The 23,512-nt window shown below is 45.0% G+C and overlaps 1 protein-coding gene across 1 annotated transcript in view; it reads right to left on the minus strand.

Annotated features, from left to right (window-relative positions):
* Nucleotides 1–20,211, minus strand: part of LOC308301195 (regulator of G-protein signaling 6-like) — a gene marked incomplete at both ends in the record, with an annotated part of 195,504 nt that extends 175,293 nt beyond the window's left edge. Inside the window, one exon of the mRNA XM_080745090.1 lies at nt 19,981–20,211. Within this exon, the coding sequence (XP_080601216.1) occupies nt 19,981–20,211 (231 nt within the window). The remainder of the gene's footprint in view (nt 1–19,980) is intronic.
* Nucleotides 20,212–23,512: the final 3,301 nt, after the last annotated feature.

Consider the following 23,512-nt stretch of genomic DNA (forward strand, 5'->3'; position numbering starts at 1 on the left):
CCCTCTTCTAGCGCCACCATGAGGCCGATTCTTGCAAAACACATTTTTGGACACTGCTCCTACACATTTTGCCCTAAAATCACGCTGCGACCTGACGGTCGCTTATCTCCCGATTAGGGAGTCTTACTGGTTAAATATATTGTATTCATCATCACTCTACCTTGTGGAAATTCAATTTCATGCTATATAATATATAAAGATTTAAAACATGCTAATACAAGCATTCAAGGGAATTGCCTTGTCCACACTCTCCTGAACTTGAATGCAGCATTTTATGTTGAAAGAATTGTCCTCTCTGTGTAGAAATCCATGCTGTTACTTGATTATGCTTAGTTCAGTGTGTATCAGGCTATTTTCGAAATTTTCACCAAAAGGCCCTTTTAGAAATGTCAGCCCCTGCCTCTCTAACATTCTCTGCACGTCCCTGATCCGCCCCTTTCTCTCAGCGTCACTCCTCCCTTATTGTGCCCTCTCCATCACCAATCTCTTCTACTCTCTCATGTTCTCTTCTACTCTCTCATGTTCTCTTCTACTCTCTCATGTTCTGCCCGCTGGAGGTTTGGGGAGTGGTAACATCAATCTGGTGCTCACTGGCACCACCAGCCTAGTGTGTGTTTCATGTACAAACACAGGACTCTACACACGTTTGCTTGTGTTGTCGCGTCGGACCCCGCAAGCTCACAACAATGTGTGTTAGGAATGGCTTTTTTCATGCTAGCCTCCGATAGATTTTCATATTTGATTTTATCTATCGATCTATCAATCTGTCTGTCTATATACGTTTATAAGTTAATAATGAATGCTTTAATTACAACCAAAATATAGGCTAATACTACAGTAAATGGCCATTGATTTGTTATAATTGGTTTAAATTCAAACTTTAGTAAAGAGAGGGCGCTACCCCTAACCAAGAAGCTCTTACTTTCTCTCTATTTATCTCTCTCTCTCTCTCACACACACACACACACACACACACACACACACACACACACACACACACACACACACACACACACACACACACACACACACACACACACACACACACACACACACACACACACACACAAATATTATGAAAGATTATTCTAAAGTGCCTATTTTTGTGCAGTACATTTTCATTCAGGATTCATTTTATTGTATTGGTTACAGGTTTACCGGTGTAAGGATGTTGGTGAAATCCTTTTTTGTTTTGTTTTGTTTTTGCATTTTAATGATCCATTCCAGTGAAGAAAATAACAGAACTTTGAGTGTTTTTTTTTTTTTTTTCAAGGTGTGGGGGAAATGTTCACAGCATTGTGAAACGGTATTGTTAAGGCATTATGGCTGATAATCAGATCCCCTGCTGGGGGAAGGAATGTGAGGGTTACTTCTGGAATCTGACAGTTATGCTCTACACAGAGATGTTATCCTAAATGGCTACATTTTGATTGATTGATTATTATTTTATTAGACAAAAATGGGGAACAGTGCTAGTATACTGTAGTCAATACATTTGAAATGTAGTACAGTACAAGTACAGTTAAACACCCTGCCTAAAAGGAACATCTCAAATAAGACCTTTTACGGTCTTTCTTACGTTGAAAGCCCTCAGTCTTTCATTCATGGACATGAGGATATTTAAGTGAGACCATAATAATAACCATGCTGAATGGTTAAGGTAAGGACTTCCTTGTTAATTGGTATATACTAAGACGTACAAGCTTATGGACACCATCAATGGTATTGCTGAACCAGCCAAAGAGAACGTGAAGTGGACCAGCCAAAGAGAAGGTGAAGTGGACCAGCCAAAGAGAAGGTGAAGTGGACCAGCCAAAGAGAAGGTGAAGTGGACCAGCCAAAGAGAAGGTGAAGTGGACCAGCCAAAGAGAAGGTGAAGTGGACCAGCCAAAGAGAAGGTGAAGTGGACCAGCCAAAGAGAAGGTGAAGTGGACCAGCCAAAGAGAAGGTGAAGTGGACCAGCCAAAGAGAAGGTGAAGTGGACCAGCCAAAGAGAAGGTGAAGTGGACCAGCCAAAGAGAAGGTGAAGTGGACCAGCCAAAGAGAAGGTGAAGTGGACCAGCCAAAGAGAAGGTGAAGTGGACCAGCCAAAGAGAAGGTGAAGTGGACCAGCCAAAGAGAAGGTGAAGTGGACCAGCCAAAGAGAAGGTGAAGTGGACCAGCCAAAGAGAAGGTGAAGTGGACCAGCCAAAGAGAAGGTGAAGTGGACCAGCCAAAGAGAAGGTGAAGTGGACCAGCCAAAGAGAAGGTGAAGTGGACCAGCCAAAGAGAAGGTGAAGTGGACCAGCCAAAGAGAAGGTGAAGTGGACCAGCCAAAGAGAAGGTGAAGTGGACCAGCCAAAGAGAAGGTGAAGTGGACCAGCCAAAGAGAAGGTGAAGTGGACCAGCCAAAGAGAAGGTGAAGTGGACCAGCCAAAGAGAAGGTGAAGTGGACCAGCCAAAGAGAAGGTGAAGTGGACCAGCCAAAGAGAAGGTGAAGTGGACCAGCCAAAGAGAAGGTGAAGTGGACCAGCCAAAGAGAAGGTGAAGTGGACCAGCCAAAGAGAAGGTGAAGTGGACCAGCCAAAGAGAAGGTGAAGTGGACCAGCCAAAGAGAAGGTGAAGTGGACCAGCCAAAGAGAAGGTGAAGTGGACCAGCCAAAGAGAAGGTGAAGTGGACCAGCCAAAGAGAACGGTGAAGTGGACCAGCCAAAGAGAAGGTGAAGTGGACCAGCCAAAGAGAAGGTGAAGTGGACCAGCCAAAGAGAAGGTGAAGTGGACCAGCCAAAGAGAAGGTGAAGTGGACCAGCCAAAGAGAAGGTGAAGTGGACCAGCCAAAGAGAAGGTGAAGTGGACCAGCCAAAGAGAAGGTGAAGTGGACCAGCCAAAGAGAAGGTGAAGTGGACCAGCCAAAGAGAAGGTGAAGTGGACCAGCCAAAGAGAAGGTGAAGTGGACCAGCCAAAGAGAAGGTGAAGTGGACCAGCCAAAGAGAAGGTGAAGTGGACCAGCCAAAGAGAAGGTGAAGTGGACCAGCCAAAGAGAACGGTGAAGTGGACCAGCCAAAGAGAACGGTGAAGTGGACCAGCCAAAGAGAAGGGTGAAGTGGACCAGCCAAAGAGAAGGTGAAGTGGACCAGCCAAAGAGAAGGTGAAGTGGACCAGCCAAAGAGAAGGTGAAGTGGCAAACAGACTTTGGAACAACTGTTGACTCCATCCTGGTGACGGCAACAGAAGCTTGTGACTTGACTCTCTGCCGTGAAGTTAAACACTCTAACCAAGGACCCCTTAGTTGAGAGAAGATGAAGCAGGGACCCCCAGCCGCATTTTTATAGATTCCATATAGTTTAATCGTTTTTGATAGCACAATCATCAGTGTATTTTGGATTCTTGTCAATTTGTGTTTTCAGATATTTAACCACTTGAACCGTCAATACTTAATAAACTTGACTGCGTGGCGGACCCCCTGTTGAAGACCCCTGCTCTAAGGTCCAAATAAGACTACGGAAATAGTTTTTCACAGATCGGCATTCTAAAGATTTTATTACATCTTTCTGCCTCTACTCTCTCATTTTCGAGCTCCTATCTCTAACAGAAACTCAATCTCTGCCTACCTCTCTCATTGTGCACCTCTCTCTCTCTCTTCTGGGCCCCTGATTCAGCCCGGGAAAAAGAGTTGGAGAGGCCTTCATTGCGTGCTATAGAGAGAGATCTCTCTCTATAGCACTGCTGCTACTCAAAGATTTGTGACAAAGTGACAAGCCAGTGAGTGGGCCAATTACATGAGTTATATTTCGTCATTGTCGGGTGGAAACCTTGTCCAAAACCATTTTAAAAATGATTTAAACTAGTGAAAACAGCCGATCTACAAGCACACGACGCCTCGCACCGCGAGGCGTTGTGTGCTTGTAGATCTGCTGTTTTCACTACGTTTGTGCAACTGCCTTGTCTGAGGCATCATACAAATTTGAATCTTGGAGATACGAGGTTTCTGCCCGACAGTGACGATTTACTTCGTTGGCCGCCCAGCCCCCAAAATGGAAGGAAGGCCGACATTTTATTTCTAATTTTTTCCTAATGGCCGGCCTGGACCGCCTGGTAATGATCCGGCCGTTAGGGAGTTGTCCCGCTTTTCCCAATGGCCAGCACGTCCCTGGCCCCCACATCGACCCCCTCTCCTCTCTATCTGTCTCCAGTCATTTATCACTGCAGGCAGGAGCCCATGGTCCCTCCAGGCCCCCACTGTATCTTCACGGTCAGGGGCCCCCACTGCATGCTGGGAGGAAACATCCACTCATGACTCTGAGTGCCTCGTTCTCTCCCTCCTACAGTGCTCTCTCTCACTCTGTACAGAGATGTAGCAGTTCGTCACTGTCGGGTGGAAACTAAATTTCCCCCTTGGGATAATAAAGGTATCTATCTATCTATCTAAACCTTTTATGTCCCAACACTGTTACTTTTCAGGGGAACAAAAGTTACACTCTTACGATGCAGTACAAAAAGTACTGCATTAATTTACAAAAGAACTAAAAATACATACAAAGTTGATATGGAGATACAAGGTTTCTGCCCGACAGCAAGTGCTCCAGACAAGGGGGAGATGAGCAGATGTTTGAGTGAGTGAGTGAGTGAGTGAGTGAGTGAGTGAGTGAGTGAGTGAGTGAGTGAGTGAGTGAGTGAGTGAGTGAGTGAGTGAGTGAGTGAGTGAGTGAGTGAGTATGAGTGCGTGTGAGTGAGTGAGTGAGTGAGTGAGTGAGTGAGTGAGTATGAGTGCGTGTGAGTGCGTGAGTGAGTGAGTAAGTGAGTGAGTGAGTGAGTGAGTGAGTGAGTATGAGTGCGTGTGAGTGAGTGAGTGAGTGAGTGAGTGAGTGAGTGAGTGAGTGAGTATGAGTGCGTGTGAGTGCGTGAGTGAGTGAGTAAGTGAGTGAGTGAGTGAGTGAGTATGAGTGCGTGTGAGTGAGTGAGTGAGTGAGTGAGTGAGTGAGTGAGTATGAGTGCGTGTGAGTGCGTGAGTGAGTGAGTGAGTGAGTGAGTGAGTGAGTGAGTGAGTGAGTGAGTGAGTGAGTATGAGTGCGTGTGAGTGAGTGAGTGAGTGAGTGAGTGAGTGAGTATGAGTGCGTGTGAGTGCGTGAGTAAGTGAGTAAGTGAGTGAGTGAGTGAGTGAGTGAGTGAGTGAGTGAGTGAGTGAGTATGAGTGCGTGTGAGTGAGTGAGTGAGTGAGTGAGTGAGTGAGTGAGTATGAGTGCGTGTGAGTGCGTGAGTGAGTGAGTGAGTGAGTGAGTGAGTATGAGTGCGTGTGAGTGCGTGAGTGAGTGAGTGAGTGAGTGAGTGAGTATGAGTGCGTGTGAGTGAGTGAGTGAGTGAGTGAGTGAGTGAGTGAGTATGAGTGCGTGTGAGTGCGTGAGTGAGTGAGTGAGTGAGTGAGTGAGTATGAGTGCGTGTGAGTGCGTGCCTGTCTGTCTATAACAGGGCTACTACATAAGATTACTCAGGGGCCTAAAAATTACTGTCCTATTCTGGATGTTTAGACAATGATTTTGTAACACACAGGGTAGCAGCACATGAGTAGTCAACATTGTTTAAGACACACACACACAGAAAACAGCCACATTTACAGTACATCTATCAGGCCAAACCTCATTGAATAAAAGGATTGTCATGATGAAATGATGAAGTTTCTTCTTTTGGAACAAACAAAATAGCAAAAAAGTAAAATGACAACAATTCTATCCTAGTGATTTTGGAGAGAAACTGAACAATGACATCAGAAATGATTTGTCCACACTGAAAGTAGACAAAATATATTTGTATTGGTATGACCATGAGGGGCCGCACAGACATGCTTGAATAGTGCTGGTCTATAAACTCCTTTCCCTGTCATACCTCCACAGGCAACAGCCGTTATGTTTCCAGCTTGTCTGTCCACACGTTCGTACATGTACCGTACGTACACATCTAGATGGATGTACAATACATGTGGTGCTTGACTATCGGTCCACTGATAATATCTGACGATTTGGTAATCACGATGAATGCAATAATGCATGCAACGCAAACATTAACACATAGTGAAGAATGCTGCCCGAGAGCCTCCACATTCCAAAGCTTCTGTCAGGGATATTATTGCCACCAGCCTCCCCACTGCTTATGAAATCACAGAGCAATACTCTCCGTTTCTCACTCTGATCATCTGCTATAATGAAACACAGCGGGTGAACTGAGAGTGACTAGGCCCATATCCACAAGTCATTCCAAGTCATGGAATGTGGTTCTAAGCGCGATTACGTTTTCCATTACAATTTTTGGGGTGGCCTTTTTGTGTGCATGGGTCCCTTGTGCCATTTCACACCAGAAATGTAGTACAGTGAAGTTAGCATGCTTTCTGGCAGTCTCAAAAAAGTTGTTTGCAGCTGCAAGGTAAACGAGGTGGGAGGACACTTGACATCTCTGCATCAGGTGAAACTAAAACTGACTGATGGCAGCCAGCTCATTTAAACAATTATTATAGTGAACTTATAATTTTTTGATCTTGATGTGGGCAGGCCTTTAATTTCATTGTTTTATTTATTTATTGCAAAAGGGCAGGTGCCCAAGCACCCAAAGCCCCTCCTCTGCACGTGCCTGCTTCTGAGTGAGTTTTCCCTCCCGGCTCCCTCTACTACTCGGCTATAGAAACTGCTTGTGGAAAGGTTTTGGAAATAGCAGCGTACTTGATCTAATGGCCATGTCGGCAAATGTAAATTAGTTTTTCCAGGTTTTTAAAAATACATCATTTCCATGAGGCGAAATACAAAACTGAAAGCTTTGCATTGATACATGGTCTATCTATACGATAGACCATGAAGGTGCTATAGACTCTATAGCATCTTCATCCAAAGTGCTTTAAATGTGCATTACAGTTGTCCAGAGAATTAACTTGTAACCTAACTTGTAAATGCAACAAGCAACAAATAGTCAGGGAAAGTTAGCAGAATAACTGTCAAATCTGGGAATAAATTCCTTACCAAACAATTTCTTCACCAATGTGTTCGTAAAGGTGTCTAGTAACATATCTAACAAAGATGGAAATTCAACATCCCTAGCAAAATATTTGACAGTTAGGGTAATTCTGGGTCTCATTCACTGTACTATAAGGGAAAAAAATCACTCCCAAAAAATATGCTTTAAGTGGGATGGGAGGAGTCTAACTAGGTGTTTTTAATTATTCTGAATCCATTGCAAGCATTTGTTTTGCACGAAAAACATTCCTTGGGCCAAAAATGGACCCCATACACCTTGTGAAAAGTGATGACTCATCACTAAACCTTTGTTTCTTTGCATCTGTTTTGGTCCAATGAATGTCTTTTGTGCAAAACAAATGCTTGCAATGGATTCAGAATAATTAAAACACCTAGTTAGACCCCTAACATGCTACTTAAAGCATATTTTTGGGAGTGATTTTTCCCCTTATAGTACAGTGTATAGTAAGTGAATGAGACCCAGAATTACCCTAGCTGTCAAATATTTTGCTCGGGATGTTGAATTTCAATCTTTGTTAGATATGTTACTAGACACCTTTACGAACACATTGGTGAAGAAATTGTATGGTAAGGAATTTATTCCCAGGGTTTTATTAAAATTCCCTGACTAAAAGGTCAGTGCAGTCAGGAGTCTCCAAAGCTACCAAGATTGTCTTTTTTATAGTCTGTATTGAAAGTGAAGAGGAAACGTGTGTGGAAGGGATGGCACCGACACAAGGCTGCTAATGTGAGTGCAGAACATGTCCTGGAAGGACCATCCTACTAAAAGAGACACACAAACAGAGACATTCCAGTCCAAATGTGTGATGCTTTTTCTGGACATTGCCACAGATGACACCCTCGTCATCTCTGATTTACTCTTCTGGAGAAGAAGGCCAGGGACGCTGGACTTCAAGTAGAAGATCTGGCCAAAGCTGCGAGAGATAAACCAGAGTATAGTATTTTTTTAAAGACTTCTGCCCTGTGGGTTTTTATAAATATTGAACCAATGAAAAGTATCAACAAGAGCTTGTGACTTAATAATATTGGATCCATTGGAACGCAGCTTATTTCACCGTCTGTCAGTCAGTTAGTCTGTCTGTCTGTCTGTCTGTCTGTCAGTCAGTCACATCACACGTCACACTTTTCCCCTACCAGTGTTGTACCCGAACGCGTTCAAAGAACGATCGTTCATGAACACGTTCATATTTTGGGCGAACGTGAACTGAACGTCCTTTGTTTTCGCTTGATGAACGAATTGTCGAACGCGATCATTCTGACGCCCGTGAACGGCGTTTGTCGGCGTTCATCGGCCGTTCATGCGGCGGTCCGCGCCTCCGTGCGGTCGTCTGTCCTATTGTCTCTCTTTTCATTCACATGCTCCAATAGTACGCACTGCACGCAGCTCCTCGTGAACGTTGATATGCGGTGCTGTCTGCAGCTGCACTGTGAATCTCCTCCTTTTTACGTCTCGCAAGTAAAGCCTGACTATACTTTGTCATGTGTGTTGCACGGCGAAAATAGCTGATCTGCAAGCTCACAACGCGTCGCATCCACGAGACAACGTGAGCTTGTAGATCAGCTATTTTAACAAACGCGGAAACATGCTGTGCGCGAGGTTTAGAAACTTCTGCCTTCAGCCCTTCACAATTAAGGTGCAGGAAGACTGGACACTGGGCACCTAAATATTGTGGGCACCTCAATGTTAAGTTGGATGAAATTATTGCTGTGTGTGGTTCTATATGGGCTGTGTCAATAATTTAGACAAATAATAGCATGCAGCAACGTCTAAACTTTTTTCTTTTTTTTTTATTGCCAGTGCAAGTATAAAAATATTATGGTTAAAAAAGAACGAAAAAGAACTAAGTTAGTTCATTTTGGGGAACCATGAACTTTAGTTCAAAATATAGAATTATGAACTATGAAATGAACTAGTTCATTTTAGAAGTTTTGAACTTGAACTTGAACTAGTTCATTTTTAAAGTGAACTTTCCCAACACTGTCCCCTACATCTCCGCCACCGTTGCCCCGATCCATGCCAAACTTTTGCACACACACTCCTTGGCTGCCAAGCCACAACCTCCACCCATTTCATTTCATTTCTCACACGGCCCTCTTCTAGTGCCACCATGAGGCCGATTCTTGCGAAACACATTTTTGGACACTGCTCCTACAGATTTTGCCTTAAAATCACGCAAAGCGGTACACAGTATCTCTAAAGTCATGTCATCAACATGGATCTGTCCCATTTCCCATATTCCCTCCCGATTTGCTACCATTGCCTTCTAAAGTTTGTGTATGCGACCTGAAGGTCGCTTATCTCCCAATTAGGGAGTCTTAATGGTTTTATTTATTTCCTGACTACGGTGGACGGATGATGATGTTGACCCCTAACATGGTACCAGTGCAGCCTTTAGAGATGACTGTGTTTGGTACCAGTGCAGCCTTTAGAGGATGATGATGTTGACCCCTAACATAACATTCCAGTTGTTTGGTACTAACATGGTACCAGTGCAGCCTTTAGAGATGACAGTGTTTTTGACCCCTAACATAACATTTCAGTTGTTTGGTACCAGTAACATGGTACCAGTGCAGCCTTTAGAGATGACAGTGTTTTCTACCAGTGCAGCCTTTAGAGATGACAGTGTTTTCTACCAGTGCAGCCTTTAGAGATGACAGTGTTTTCTACCAGTGCAGCCTTTAGAGATGACAGTGTTTTCTACCAGTGCAGCCTTTAGAGATGACAGTGTTTTCTACCAGTGCAGCCTTTAGAGATGACAGTGTTTTCTACCAGTGCAGCCTTTAGAGATGACAGTGTTTTCTACCAGTGCAGCCTTTAGAGATGACAGTGTTTTCTACCAGTGCAGCCTTTAGAGATGACAGTGTTTTCTACCAGTGCAGCCTTTAGAGATGACAGTGTTTTCTACCAGTGCAGCCTTTAGAGATGACAGTGTTTTCTACCAGTGCAGCCTTTAGAGATGACAGTGTTTTCTACCAGTGCAGCCTTTAGAGATGACAGTGTTTTCTACCAGTGCAGCCTTTAGAGATGACAGTTGTTTGGTTCCAGTGCAGCCTTTAGAGATGACAGTTGTTTGGTTCCAGTGCAGCCTTTAGAGATGACAGTTGTTTGGTTCCAGTGCAGCCTTTAGAGATGACAGTTGTTTGGTTCCAGTGCAGCCTTTAGAGATGACAGTTGTTTGGTTCCAGTGCAGCCTTTAGAGATGACAGTTGTTTGGTTCCAGTGCAGCCTTTAGAGATGACAGTTGTTTGGTTCCAGTGCAGCCTTTAGAGATGACAGTTGTTTGGTTCCAGTGCAGCCTTTAGAGATGACAGTTGTTTGGTTCCAGTGCAGCCTTTAGAGATGACAGTTGTTTGGTTCCAGTGCAGCCTTTAGAGATGACAGTTGTTTGGTTCCAGTGCAGCCTTTAGAGATGACAGTTGTTTGGTTCCAGTGCAGCCTTTAGAGATGACAGTTGTTTGGTTCCAGTGCAGCCTTTAGAGATGACAGTTGTTTGGTTCCAGTGCAGCCTTTAGAGATGACAGTTGTTTGGTTCCAGTGCAGCCTTTAGAGATGACAGTTGTTTGGTTCCAGTGCAGCCTTTAGAGATGACAGTGTTTTCCAGTGGTTCCAGTGCAGCCTTTAGAGATGACAGTGTTTTCCAGTGGTTCCAGTGCAGCCTTTAGAGATGACAGTGTTTTCCAGTGGTTCCAGTGCAGCCTTTAGAGATGACAGTGTTTTCCAGTGGTTCCAGTGCAGCCTTTAGAGATGACAGTGTTTTCCAGTGGTTCCAGTGCAGCCTTTAGAGATGACAGTGTTTTCCAGTGGTTCCAGTGCAGCCTTTAGAGATGACAGTGTTTTCCAGTGGTTCCAGTGCAGCCTTTAGAGATGACAGTGTTTTCCAGTGGTTCCAGTGCAGCCTTTAGAGATGACAGTGTTTTCCAGTGGTTCCAGTGCAGCCTTTAGAGATGACAGTGTTTTCCAGTGGTTCCAGTGCAGCCTTTAGAGATGACAGTGTTTTCCAGTGGTTCCAGTGCAGCCTTTAGAGATGACAGTGTTTTCCAGTGGTTCCAGTGCAGCCTTTAGAGATGACAGTGTTTTCCAGTGGTTCCAGTGCAGCCTTTAGAGATGACAGTGTTTTCCAGTGGTTCCAGTGCAGCCTTTAGAGATGACAGTGTTTTCCAGTGGTTCCAGTGCAGCCTTTAGAGATGACAGTGTTTTCCAGTGGTTCCAGTGCAGCCTTTAGAGATGACAGTGTTTTCCAGTGGTTCCAGTGCAGCCTTTAGAGATGACAGTGTTTTCCAGTGGTTCCAGTGCAGCCTTTAGAGATGACAGTGTTTTCCAGTGGTTCCAGTGCAGCCTTTAGAGATGACAGTGTTTTCCAGTGGTTCCAGTGCAGCCTTTAGAGATGACAGTGTTTTCCAGTGGTTCCAGTGCAGCCTTTAGAGATGACAGTGTTTTCCAGTGGTTCCAGTGCAGCCTTTAGAGATGACAGTGTTTTCCAGTGGTTCCAGTGCAGCCTTTAGAGATGACAGTGTTTTCCAGTGGTTCCAGTGCAGCCTTTAGAGATGACAGTGTTTTCCAGTGGTTCCAGTGCAGCCTTTAGAGATGACAGTGTTTTCCAGTGGTTCCAGTGCAGCCTTTAGAGATGACAGTGTTTTCCAGTGGTTCCAGTGCAGCCTTTAGAGATGACAGTGTTTTCCAGTGGTTCCAGTGCAGCCTTTAGAGATGACAGTGTTTTCCAGTGGTTCCAGTGCAGCCTTTAGAGATGACAGTGTTTTCCAGTGGTTCCAGTGCAGCCTTTAGAGATGACAGTGTTTTCCAGTGGTTCCAGTGCAGCCTTTAGAGATGACAGTGTTTTCCAGTGGTTCCAGTGCAGCCTTTAGAGATGACAGTGTTTTCCAGTGGTTCCAGTGCAGCCTTTAGAGATGACAGTGTTTTCCAGTGGTTCCAGTGCAGCCTTTAGAGATGACAGTGTTTTCCAGTGGTTCCAGTGCAGCCTTTAGAGATGACAGTGTTTTCCAGTGGTTCCAGTGCAGCCTTTAGAGATGACAGTGTTTTCCAGTGGTACCAGTGCAGCTTTAGAGATGACAGTGTTTTCCAGTGGTACCAGTGCAGCCTTTAGAGATGACAGTGTTTTCCAGTGGTTCCAGTGCAGCCTTTAGAGATGACAGTGTTTTCCAGTGGTTCCAGTGCAGCCTTTAGAGATGACAGTGTTTTCCAGTGGTACCAGTGCAGCTTTAGAGATGACAGTGTTTTCCAGTGGTACCAGTGCAGCCTTTAGAGATGACAGTGTTTTCCAGTGGTTCCAGTGCAGCCTTTAGAGATGACAGTGTTTTCCAGTGGTTCCAGTGCAGCCTTTAGAGATGACAGTGTTTTCCAGTGGTTCCAGTGCAGCCTTTAGAGATGACAGTGTTTTCCAGTGGTTCCAGTGCAGCCTTTAGAGATGACAGTGTTTTCCAGTGGTTCCAGTGCAGCCTTTAGAGATGACAGTGTTTTCCAGTGGTTCCAGTGCAGCCTTTAGAGATGACAGTGTTTTCCAGTGGTTCCAGTGCAGCCTTTAGAGATGACAGTGTTTTCCAGTGGTTCCAGTGCAGCCTTTAGAGATGACAGTGTTTTCCAGTGGTTCCAGTGCAGCCTTTAGAGATGACAGTGTTTTCCAGTGGTTCCAGTGCAGCCTTTAGAGATGACAGTGTTTTCCAGTGGTTCCAGTGCAGCCTTTAGAGATGACAGTGTTTTCCAGTGGTTCCAGTGCAGCCTTTAGAGATGACAGTGTTTTCCAGTGGTTCCAGTGCAGCCTTTAGAGATGACAGTGTTTTCCAGTGGTTCCAGTGCAGCCTTTAGAGATGACAGTGTTTTCCAGTGGTTCCAGTGCAGCCTTTAGAGATGACAGTGTTTTCCAGTGGTTCCAGTGCAGCCTTTAGAGATGACAGTGTTTTCCAGTGGTTCCAGTGCAGCCTTTAGAGATGACAGTGTTTTCCAGTGGTTCCAGTGCAGCCTTTAGAGATGACAGTGTTTTCCAGTGGTTCCAGTGCAGCCTTTAGAGATGACAGTGTTTTCCAGTGGTTCCAGTGCAGCCTTTAGAGATGACAGTGTTTTCCAGTGGTTCCAGTGCAGCCTTTAGAGATGACAGTGTTTTCCAGTGGTACCAGTGCAGCCTTTAGAGATGACAGTGTTTTCCAGTGGTTCCAGTGCAGCCTTTAGAGATGACAGTGTTTTCCAGTGGTTCCAGTGCAGCCTTTAGAGATGACAGTGTTTTCCAGTGGTTCCAGTGCAGCCTTTAGAGATGACAGTGTTTTCCAGTGGTTCCAGTGCAGCCTTTAGAGATGACAGTGTTTTCCAGTGGTACCAGTGCAGCTTTAGAGATGACAGTGTTTTCCAGTGGTACCAGTGCAGCCTTTAGAGATGACAGTGTTTTCCAGTGGTTCCAGTGCAGCCTTTAGAGATGACAGTGTTTTCCAGTGGTTCCAGTGCAGCCTTTAGAGATGACAGTGTTTTCCAGTGGTACCAGTGCAGCTTTAGAGATGACAGTGTTTTCCAGTGGTACCAGTGCAGCCTTTAGAGATGACAGTGTTTTCCAGTGGTTCCAGTGCAGCCTTTAGAGATGACAGTGTTTTCCAGTGGTTCCAGTGCAGCCTTTAGAGATGACAGTGTTTTCCAGTGGTTCCAGTGCAGCCTTTAGAGATGACAGTGTTTTCCAGTGGTTCCAGTGCAGCCTTTAGAGATGACAGTGTTTTCCAGTGGTTCCAGTGCAGCCTTTAGAGATGACAGTGTTTTCCAGTGGTTCCAGTGCAGCCTTTAGAGATGACAGTGTTTTCCAGTGGTTCCAGTGCAGCCTTTAGAGATGACAGTGTTTTCCAGTGGTTCCAGTGCAGCCTTTAGAGATGACAGTGTTTTCCAGTGGTTCCAGTGCAGCCTTTAGAGATGACAGTGTTTTCCAGTGGTTCCAGTGCAGCCTTTAGAGATGACAGTGTTTTCCAGTGGTTCCAGTGCAGCCTTTAGAGATGACAGTGTTTTCCAGTGGTTCCAGTGCAGCCTTTAGAGATGACAGTGTTTTCCAGTGGTTCCAGTGCAGCCTTTAGAGATGACAGTGTTTTCCAGTGGTTCCAGTGCAGCCTTTAGAGATGACAGTGTTTTCCAGTGGTTCCAGTGCAGCCTTTAGAGATGACAGTGTTTTCCAGTGGTTCCAGTGCAGCCTTTAGAGATGACAGTGTTTTCCAGTGGTTCCAGTGCAGCCTTTAGAGATGACAGTGTTTTCCAGTGGTTCCAGTGCAGCCTTTAGAGATGACAGTGTTTTCCAGTGGTTCCAGTGCAGCCTTTAGAGATGACAGTGTTTTCCAGTGGTACCAGTGCAGCCTTTAGAGATGACAGTGTTTTCCAGTGGTTCCAGTGCAGCCTTTAGAGATGACAGTGTTTTCCAGTGGTTCCAGTGCAGCCTTTAGAGATGACAGTGTTTTCCAGTGGTTCCAGTGCAGCCTTTAGAGATGACAGTGTTTTCCAGTGGTTCCAGTGCAGCCTTTAGAGATGACAGTGTTTTCCAGTGGTACCAGTGCAGCTTTAGAGATGACAGTGTTTTCCAGTGGTACCAGTGCAGCCTTTAGAGATGACAGTGTTTTCCAGTGGTTCCAGTGCAGCCTTTAGAGATGACAGTGTTTTCCAGTGGTTCCAGTGCAGCCTTTAGAGATGACAGTGTTTTCCAGTGGTACCAGTGCAGCTTTAGAGATGACAGTGTTTTCCAGTGGTACCAGTGCAGCCTTTAGAGATGACAGTGTTTTCCAGTGGTTCCAGTGCAGCCTTTAGAGATGACAGTGTTTTCCAGTGGTTCCAGTGCAGCCTTTAGAGATGACAGTGTTTTCCAGTGGTTCCAGTGCAGCCTTTAGAGATGACAGTGTTTTCCAGTGGTTCCAGTGCAGCCTTTAGAGATGACAGTGTTTTCCAGTGGTTCCAGTGCAGCCTTTAGAGATGACAGTGTTTTCCAGTGGTTCCAGTGCAGCCTTTAGAGATGACAGTGTTTTCCAGTGGTTCCAGTGCAGCCTTTAGAGATGACAGTGTTTTCCAGTGGTTCCAGTGCAGCCTTTAGAGATGACAGTGTTTTCCAGTGGTTCCAGTGCAGCCTTTAGAGATGACAGTGTTTTCCAGTGGTTCCAGTGCAGCCTTTAGAGATGACAGTGTTTTCCAGTGGTTCCAGTGCAGCCTTTAGAGATGACAGTGTTTTCCAGTGGTTCCAGTGCAGCCTTTAGAGATGACAGTGTTTTCCAGTGGTTCCAGTGCAGCCTTTAGAGATGACAGTGTTTTCCAGTGGTTCCAGTGCAGCCTTTAGAGATGACAGTGTTTTCCAGTGGTTCCAGTGCAGCCTTTAGAGATGACAGTGTTTTCCAGTGGTTCCAGTGCAGCCTTTAGAGATGACAGTGTTTTCCAGTGGTTCCAGTGCAGCCTTTAGAGATGACAGTGTTTTCCAGTGGTTCCAGTGCAGCCTTTAGAGATGACAGTGTTTTCCAGTGGTTCCAGTGCAGCCTTTAGAGATGACAGTGTTTTCCAGTGGTTCCAGTGCAGCCTTTAGAGATGACAGTGTTTTCCAGTGGTTCCAGTGCAGCCTTTAGAGATGACAGTGTTTTCCAGTGGTTCCAGTGCAGCCTTTAGAGATGACAGTGTTTTCCAGTGGTTCCAGTGCAGCCTTTAGAGATGACAGTGTTTTCCAGTGGTACCAGTGCAGCTTTAGAGATGACAGTGTTTTCCAGTGGTACCAGTGCAGCCTTTAGAGATGACAGTGTTTTCCAGTGGTTCCAGTGCAGCCTTTAGAGATGACAGTGTTTTCCAGTGGTTCCAGTGCAGCCTTTAGAGATGACAGTGTTTTCCAGTGGTACCAGTGCAGCTTTAGAGATGACAGTGTTTTCCAGTGGTACCAGTGCAGCCTTTAGAGATGACAGTGTTTTCCAGTGGTTCCAGTGCAGCCTTTAGAGATGACAGTGTTTTCCAGTGGTTCCAGTGCAGCCTTTAGAGATGACAGTGTTTTCCAGTGGTTCCAGTGCAGCCTTTAGAGATGACAGTGTTTTCCAGTGGTTCCAGTGCAGCCTTTAGAGATGACAGTGTTTTCCAGTGGTTCCAGTGCAGCCTTTAGAGATGACAGTGTTTTCCAGTGGTTCCAGTGCAGCCTTTAGAGATGACAGTGTTTTCCAGTGGTTCCAGTGCAGCCTTTAGAGATGACAGTGTTTTCCAGTGGTTCCAGTGCAGCCTTTAGAGATGACAGTGTTTTCCAGTGGTTCCAGTGCAGCCTTTAGAGATGACAGTGTTTTCCAGTGGTTCCAGTGCAGCCTTTAGAGATGACAGTGTTTTCCAGTGGTTCCAGTGCAGCCTTTAGAGATGACAGTGTTTTCCAGTGGTTCCAGTGCAGCCTTTAGAGATGACAGTGTTTTCCAGTGGTTCCAGTGCAGCCTTTAGAGATGACAGTGTTTTCCAGTGGTTCCAGTGCAGCCTTTAGAGATGACAGTGTTTTCCAGTGGTTCCAGTGCAGCCTTTAGAGATGACAGTGTTTTCCAGTGGTTCCAGTGCAGCCTTTAGAGATGACAGTGTTTTCCAGTGGTTCCAGTGCAGCCTTTAGAGATGACAGTGTTTTCCAGTGGTTCCAGTGCAGCCTTTAGAGATGACAGTGTTTTCCAGTGGTTCCAGTGCAGCCTTTAGAGATGACAGTGTTTTCCAGTGGTTCCAGTGCAGCCTTTAGAGATGACAGTGTTTTCCAGTGGTACCAGTGCAGCCTTTAGAGATGACAGTGTTTTCCAGTGGTTCCAGTGCAGCCTTTAGAGATGACAGTGTTTTCCAGTGGTTCCAGTGCAGCCTTTAGAGATGACAGTGTTTTCCAGTGGTTCCAGTGCAGCCTTTAGAGATGACAGTGTTTTCCAGTGGTTCCAGTGCAGCCTTTAGAGATGACAGTGTTTTCCAGTGGTACCAGTGCAGCTTTAGAGATGACAGTGTTTTCCAGTGGTACCAGTGCAGCCTTTAGAGATGACAGTGTTTTCCAGTGGTTCCAGTGCAGCCTTTAGAGATGACAGTGTTTTCCAGTGGTTCCAGTGCAGCCTTTAGAGATGACAGTGTTTTCCAGTGGTACCAGTGCAGCTTTAGAGATGACAGTGTTTTCCAGTGGTACCAGTGCAGCCTTTAGAGATGACAGTGTTTTCCAGTGGTTCCAGTGCAGCCTTTAGAGATGACAGTGTTTTCCAGTGGTTCCAGTGCAGCCTTTAGAGATGACAGTGTTTTCCAGTGGTTCCAGTGCAGCCTTTAGAGATGACAGTGTTTTCCAGTGGTTCCAGTGCAGCCTTTAGAGATGACAGTGTTTTCCAGTGGTTCCAGTGCAGCCTTTAGAGATGACAGTGTTTTCCAGTGGTTCCAGTGCAGCCTTTAGAGATGACAGTGTTTTCCAGTGGTTCCAGTGCAGCCTTTAGAGATGACAGTGTTTTCCAGTGGTTCCAGTGCAGCCTTTAGAGATGACAGTGTTTTCCAGTGGTTCCAGTGCAGCCTTTAGAGATGACAGTGTTTTCCAGTGGTTCCAGTGCAGCCTTTAGAGATGACAGTGTTTTCCAGTGGTTCCAGTGCAGCCTTTAGAGATGACAGTGTTTTCCAGTGGTTCCAGTGCAGCCTTTAGAGATAACGTTTTTTTCCCATTAAATGTTAATGCATTCCGTTCAGTGCCTTGTCCAAATCTATTCTCAATCTCATCTTATGCAAAACAACAGAATGAGAAGGCAAATTACTCTTTAACTCTCCCCACGCTTTGAACGTTAACGTTCGCCCCATTTTTTACAGAACCTCGATGCCAATACGGCGCTCGTTCGGTTCGTTCGTCTGATGACTGTAAGCTGATGAGGGGTCGCGCGCCCGTGTACTGTAAACACATTTTCCGCGGTGATGGTGTAAAAAATCCATTATGCGTTAGATCAACGGAGAACAATTCACTTCCTTGTTGATTTCCTCTGGCTGTAAGGCTCTGTGGCCAGTGATTGGTCTTCTTCTTCTTCAACACATAACAGGCAAATTCACATTCATTCTCGCATGACGCCGCCCTCTGCTGCCTGGCAGACCAAAGTGCACTATTGCACAATAAAAAAAAATAAAAAAAATAAAAAAAATAAATGTCTGTCTATCTACTATAACGTCGCAAAGGTAAGCCGCTTTTTGATGGCACCAGACCCAATAAATAAATAAATAATCTGGCAGTAGGAGAGTTAAGAGTCCCAATATTTTGTTCAAGGTTACACACTAGGCCAGGATAGACCACCAGCCACCACGCAGCTGTTTATGATCACGGACTACATACGAAAATGATCTCATTAGCCATGTCATGGTCCATTTACACTGATGTGAAAACTGAAATGATGGTTAACGCGCACTGTCTCTGTTAAGCAAGCGAAAACATAAAACAATCAAATGCCAAGCAAACAAACATGTTGTCTCCACCAATGATGCAAATCCAGGAATAAAAGCACATTTCAAACCTTGAATGCAACAATGCAACATTTAAAATTAAGCATTTTCCAAGCTTTCTAGTTTCTATACGATCCTTGTTGTTGAGTGAGTGAGGCAATTCTAGCATAACCTTCACTTACCTTACATAGTTGAGAACATAACTAGAATGATTTCCCTTACTGTAGGTTAGTAAAGTATGGTACTTTTTGTCGGAGAGTTCAGACTTTCCGACGTGCAGCTTTCCGAAACTCTAATTATAGTTTGGTGGTTGGAGACAGTATGGACAGCCCTTAAAGGACCTACACCATGCATTTTCACTTTTTCTATTTTAAAACCTTTTTTTGGGGTCCCACTGGCACCTTCTATCCTCACAAAGTCCTATTTCTGACCATTGTCTCTTTCTCTGGTTTTGGGAAGACAGAGATGAAAAGCTTTCCACGGGTTCTCAGAACAGTGCTGTTCTGAGAGTTGATCTGTGTGACGTCACACGGATTCCCGTTTTTTTTTCAGAGTCAAAACATTTATTTTTTTTCAAAAAAAAATTTTTTTCAAAAAAACTTTTCTTTTTTTTCACAAACATTTTTTTTCAAAACATTTTTTTTTTTTTTTTTTACTTTTTTTTTCAGAAAAAAAAGTAAAAAAAAAAAATCTACATTAGACAATCAACCCCACCTGCATTGTATTTATTAAATACAATGCAGGTGGGGTTGATTGTCTAATGTAGATTAACTTTCTGTAATGTCTGGTCTAGCAACAGTCGCCCTGTGTCATTTGACAGTAGGCCTATAACATACAACATAGGCCTACAGTAGGCTATAATCAGAGCTGCAACATTATCCTATTTTTGTATTGGCCCAATATTAACATTATTTGTTGTCAACGTGGGGTCCGGGGAGGAGTGAAGAGGAGGGGAGGGGGGAGGGGTGGAAAAACCCCACTAGATGCGCCCCTGAGCAAACAGAGGCCGTTTTGGTATTGCAGCTGGAGAGCCTCATTATAGTAGAGCTATAACAAACAAAAAGAATGGTCAGAGTGTTTGTTGAGGGTTAAAACCTGTCTAAGACTCAATTTTGAGCATATATTTATACAAAAAATATAGTTTTAAAAGCATGGTGTAGGCCCTTTAAGTCACTGTTTCTCAACCGCTGTGCTGCAGACCTTTGGTGTGCCCTTTGAAATTTGACAGTAAAGTCAAAATTTAAGGACTTTTAAAACCATTTTAATACCTCAAGAAAGAAAAGAAAAAAGACCATTACTGCATCAAAAGTAATCAACAAACTATGTAAAAACTGGTAAAGCATTGGCCAAATTATAAAATAATATAGAGGCAACATTTTGAAAATAACCACACACACCGTATATCTAGGTGTGGCCTGGGATCTTTTGGATATGAAAAGTGTGCCCTGGAAGAAAAAATGTTGAGAAACCATGGCAGACAACACACATACTGGTGTTAAGGAGATTGAACCAGTGAGTACAGGGTGAGTTCTCGTGCGGGGCGCTCTGGTTAACGTCCAATTATGGCCATGGATACCAGACGGTTCCGCCTACCTTTCTGTAGACTATCATGTTCGGGGAGTCATCGTCTGGGTCCATGCTGCCCATGGACCCCATGGACCTCATGGAGAGCAAGGTCCTGGTCGGGGTGGTCTGTGCTCTCTCCTTGGCCTCCTCGGGCTCCGCTGGGCCCTCGGGGGCCTCAGGGGCCCCTGGCACACTCTGCCCTTCCTCCTCCTCCTCCCTCTGCTCCGACTGCTCCTTCTGCTGCGTGGCCTCAGCCATAACGGCCTCTCTCTCTCTCTCTCTCTCTCTCTGTTGTTTTCTCTCCCTCCAATTATCTCCCCTACTTCCCTTGTTAGTCCCTTGTCTCTCGTCAGCCTGGCCCTGCTTCCTCTCTGCCTGGCATTCCGTTCCTTGCACTCTTCTCTGCCCCCTCACGTCTCCTGGTCCGCTGTGGTCACCGGCAGCTGCAGAGAGAGAGAGAGAGAGAGAGAGAGAGAGAGAGAGAGAGAGAGAGAGAGAGAGAGAGAGAGAGAAAGAGAGAGAGAGAGAGAGAGAGAGAGAGGGCCGGTTAAGATAAATCGGTACATCTCGCCAATGCCTGCGTGTTCATTTCTCATCCGTCAACACAGCTTTTTTCGGGTTTCTTTTTGTCGCCTGTCACTGGGGATAAGAGAGGGATACATTGAGGACAACATGAGTTATGCTAGCTGTCCCTATGCCTACGTATATATATCTGTCTCAACACTTTTTCAGTTTTGACAACAGGCATCCCTCATTGTTCATGTCAGTTATATGGAGTTTTGTCTAATATTTTTGTACTTTGTTGTCATGTTTTGCTATTCGTGTTTTCAAATTCAAAATCACTGCCACCAGTTTGTTGATACCATACCAAATTATTGGTACATAATCAATGCTACTGTAAATGACTGACCTGTAAACATGGCTTACATGAGGGTGATGGCAAGTGGATAAAAAAACAGTGTGAACTGCTAAGTGAGCGGTGCTATTTATGTGTTAATGTGTGTGTCCCGCGAAGCTTGGCCAATGTGACCCTGGGCAAATGTGAACTTTGAGCGCTTTGTGCTAAGAAGATGTAGGCTAGATGTAGGCCAGATGTAGGCCAGATGTAGGCCAGATGTAGGCCAAGCTTCGCATCCCGGATAAATCCAGATGTTGAAGCTTAGCTCTGTCCAAGAGCACCGCTCAAAAAACAACGTCAGCTTACATCATTAACCTAACATCACCCCAGTGTATCGAACAAACATCCCCCAAAGCATTTACGCTGTCATACCCACCTGATTCAAACAGGGCAAAATACATCACTACAGCATTTGGTTCATTTACTGCCCTGCTCTGAACAATCATGCATAATGTAATTGTGCCCCCGTCGGTTGTTTCACATGCCTATTTAAAAACAGAATTGTTTATTTAGTTTGAATTTGTTTATTGTGACTTCTACAATACAACATAATTCTTTTAAGGAGCTATTTAAAAGAAATACTGTATACTATGCAGCTAAGACGATGGGTCAAGATGATGGAGCTATACCATCATTAAAAACAAAGCATCACCGCTTCTGTTCTCTCTCTCTTTCTCTCTCTCTCAGCCAGCAAGCAACCATTCAACTCAACTTTAAACAGTTAGTACAGTTACAGTATTTTACAGTGGATGTTCAAAAGAATTCTGCACGTCTCTGGTTTATCTTTCTCTGTGCCTGTCTGTTTGTTCCCATCCAGCGTTCAGAAACTCAGAAGGGGCGTTCAGAAGGAGTGTGCGCTCATGTCTGACCCTCTGACGCCTGTCGAAATACTGGCGTCTGAGGAGCGCCAGCGCCAAGTGGAGGAACAACAACAGAACAAGAGGATGCATGCAAACTACTGGAGGTTACGTGAGAGGTGGAGTTGTGGAGGAGACTGAGGTGTCGTATTTGTCACTGTTAAATGATAAAACACAAAGAATAATATAAATATAAAGTGATAGGGCTTTATGATACGCGTTGCGCTCCACGTTTTCTCACTTGTACTGGTTTCTCACAGGCACTGTACTGTAACATACACTGTACACAGCATGAGCAGCATTTCTCAAACAAGAGCAAGTAATCAAGCAAGATGGGACAGGTAGTGCGGGCCTTAAGGGGAGCAAATGCTAATTTTGTGCAAATTAGTCTAAAAGCGCCAAATTTTGCACCGCGGCCGAAATGGGTTTCCTCAGACGGGTGGCTGCTATCTCCCTTAGAGATAGGGTGAGAAGTTCAGTCACCCGAGAGACTCGAGAGACTTGGAGTAAATCTGCTGCTCCTACACTTGGAAAGGAGTCAGCTTAGGTCGTTCGAGCATCTAGTACGGATGCCTCCCGAGCGCTTTCCTAGGAAGGTCCTCGATGCACGTCCCACTGGGAGGAGACCCCATGGCAGACCTAAGACCAGATGGAGGGATTATATCTCCAAACTGGCTTGGGAACGACTCGGGAGTGTAGGAAGTTGCCCAGGATAAGGAAATCTGGAGGTCTCAGTTGGAACTGTTACCCCCGCGACCCGATTCCGGATAAGCGGTTGAAGATGGATGGATGGATAGATGTAGCCCAGGGCTTGCTCTAATGATTTAGCTAGGGCACCCGAGCCGACGACCTTCGGGGTCGCCACAGCGGCCAAATCAAGTTGGGCTCCCATCGACTTTCTATAGAGGAGGAAAATACCCAGAAAGAAACCTGTGTTAAGTAGGATGTGAGGGGTCTAACTATGGGTTTGTCATGATTCTGAATCCATTGCAAACATTTGTTTTGCACAAAAAACTTTCCTTGGGCTATAAATGGCCCCAGAAAATGCCCACTAAACTAAAACTAAAATGCCCTCATCACTAAACCATCGTTTTGTGGGGACATTTCTAGCCCAGGGAAAGTTTTTTTGTGCAAAACAAAGCAAGCCCTGGGCTACATCGCTTTTAGACTGATTTGCACGAAATTAGCATTTGCTCCCGTTGAGGCTCCGCACTAAGGAGAAGAAGAGAAAGGACGAAGAGAGCACTGAATCTTGTCCCTCCTGCCATCCTCTCTCACATCACGCTGTCACCTTTAGCTGCTCTCTAATCGATGCTGCTGTTCCAACACCAGCTTATTAAAGAATGAACCAAACAAGACTGGGAGCCAATTCTCTTTCCGATCAATCATTTAAAAATGTAAATAGAAACTATCACTCAACTCGCTCACCACAGAACATTCTGCTTCAATCCACTTATAGTCCCTAACAGGCTTGAAGTGATGCCTTTGAGCCAAAAGTTTCCCCACATTGGAATTGTTTGAAAGCATGCATGTGCCCTCAACTGAATTATATCTAAATGGATTTTCTAGAGCATGCAATCGCTAAAGACCCTGATTTTGTACCTCAGTGCTAGCCTGATACTTCAGTCTGCACATCACCACCCCCTGTTGGTGGGTGGTGTGTAGTGTGGACTGAACCCGGAGATATTTTATTTTATTTCAAGCGCGCCTGAAGAGCGGGCGCATTGAATGGGCCAATCAGGGCTGTAGACTTGAGGCACGTGGTATGCTGGTCCGGTCCCAGCCCCCTCCCTTCGGAGCCTGT

Source organism: Nannobrachium achirus (genome assembly GCF_963921795.1).
Source record: "Nannobrachium achirus genome assembly, chromosome: 16".
NCBI classification, from domain to species: domain Eukaryota; kingdom Metazoa; phylum Chordata; class Actinopteri; order Myctophiformes; family Myctophidae; genus Nannobrachium; species Nannobrachium achirus.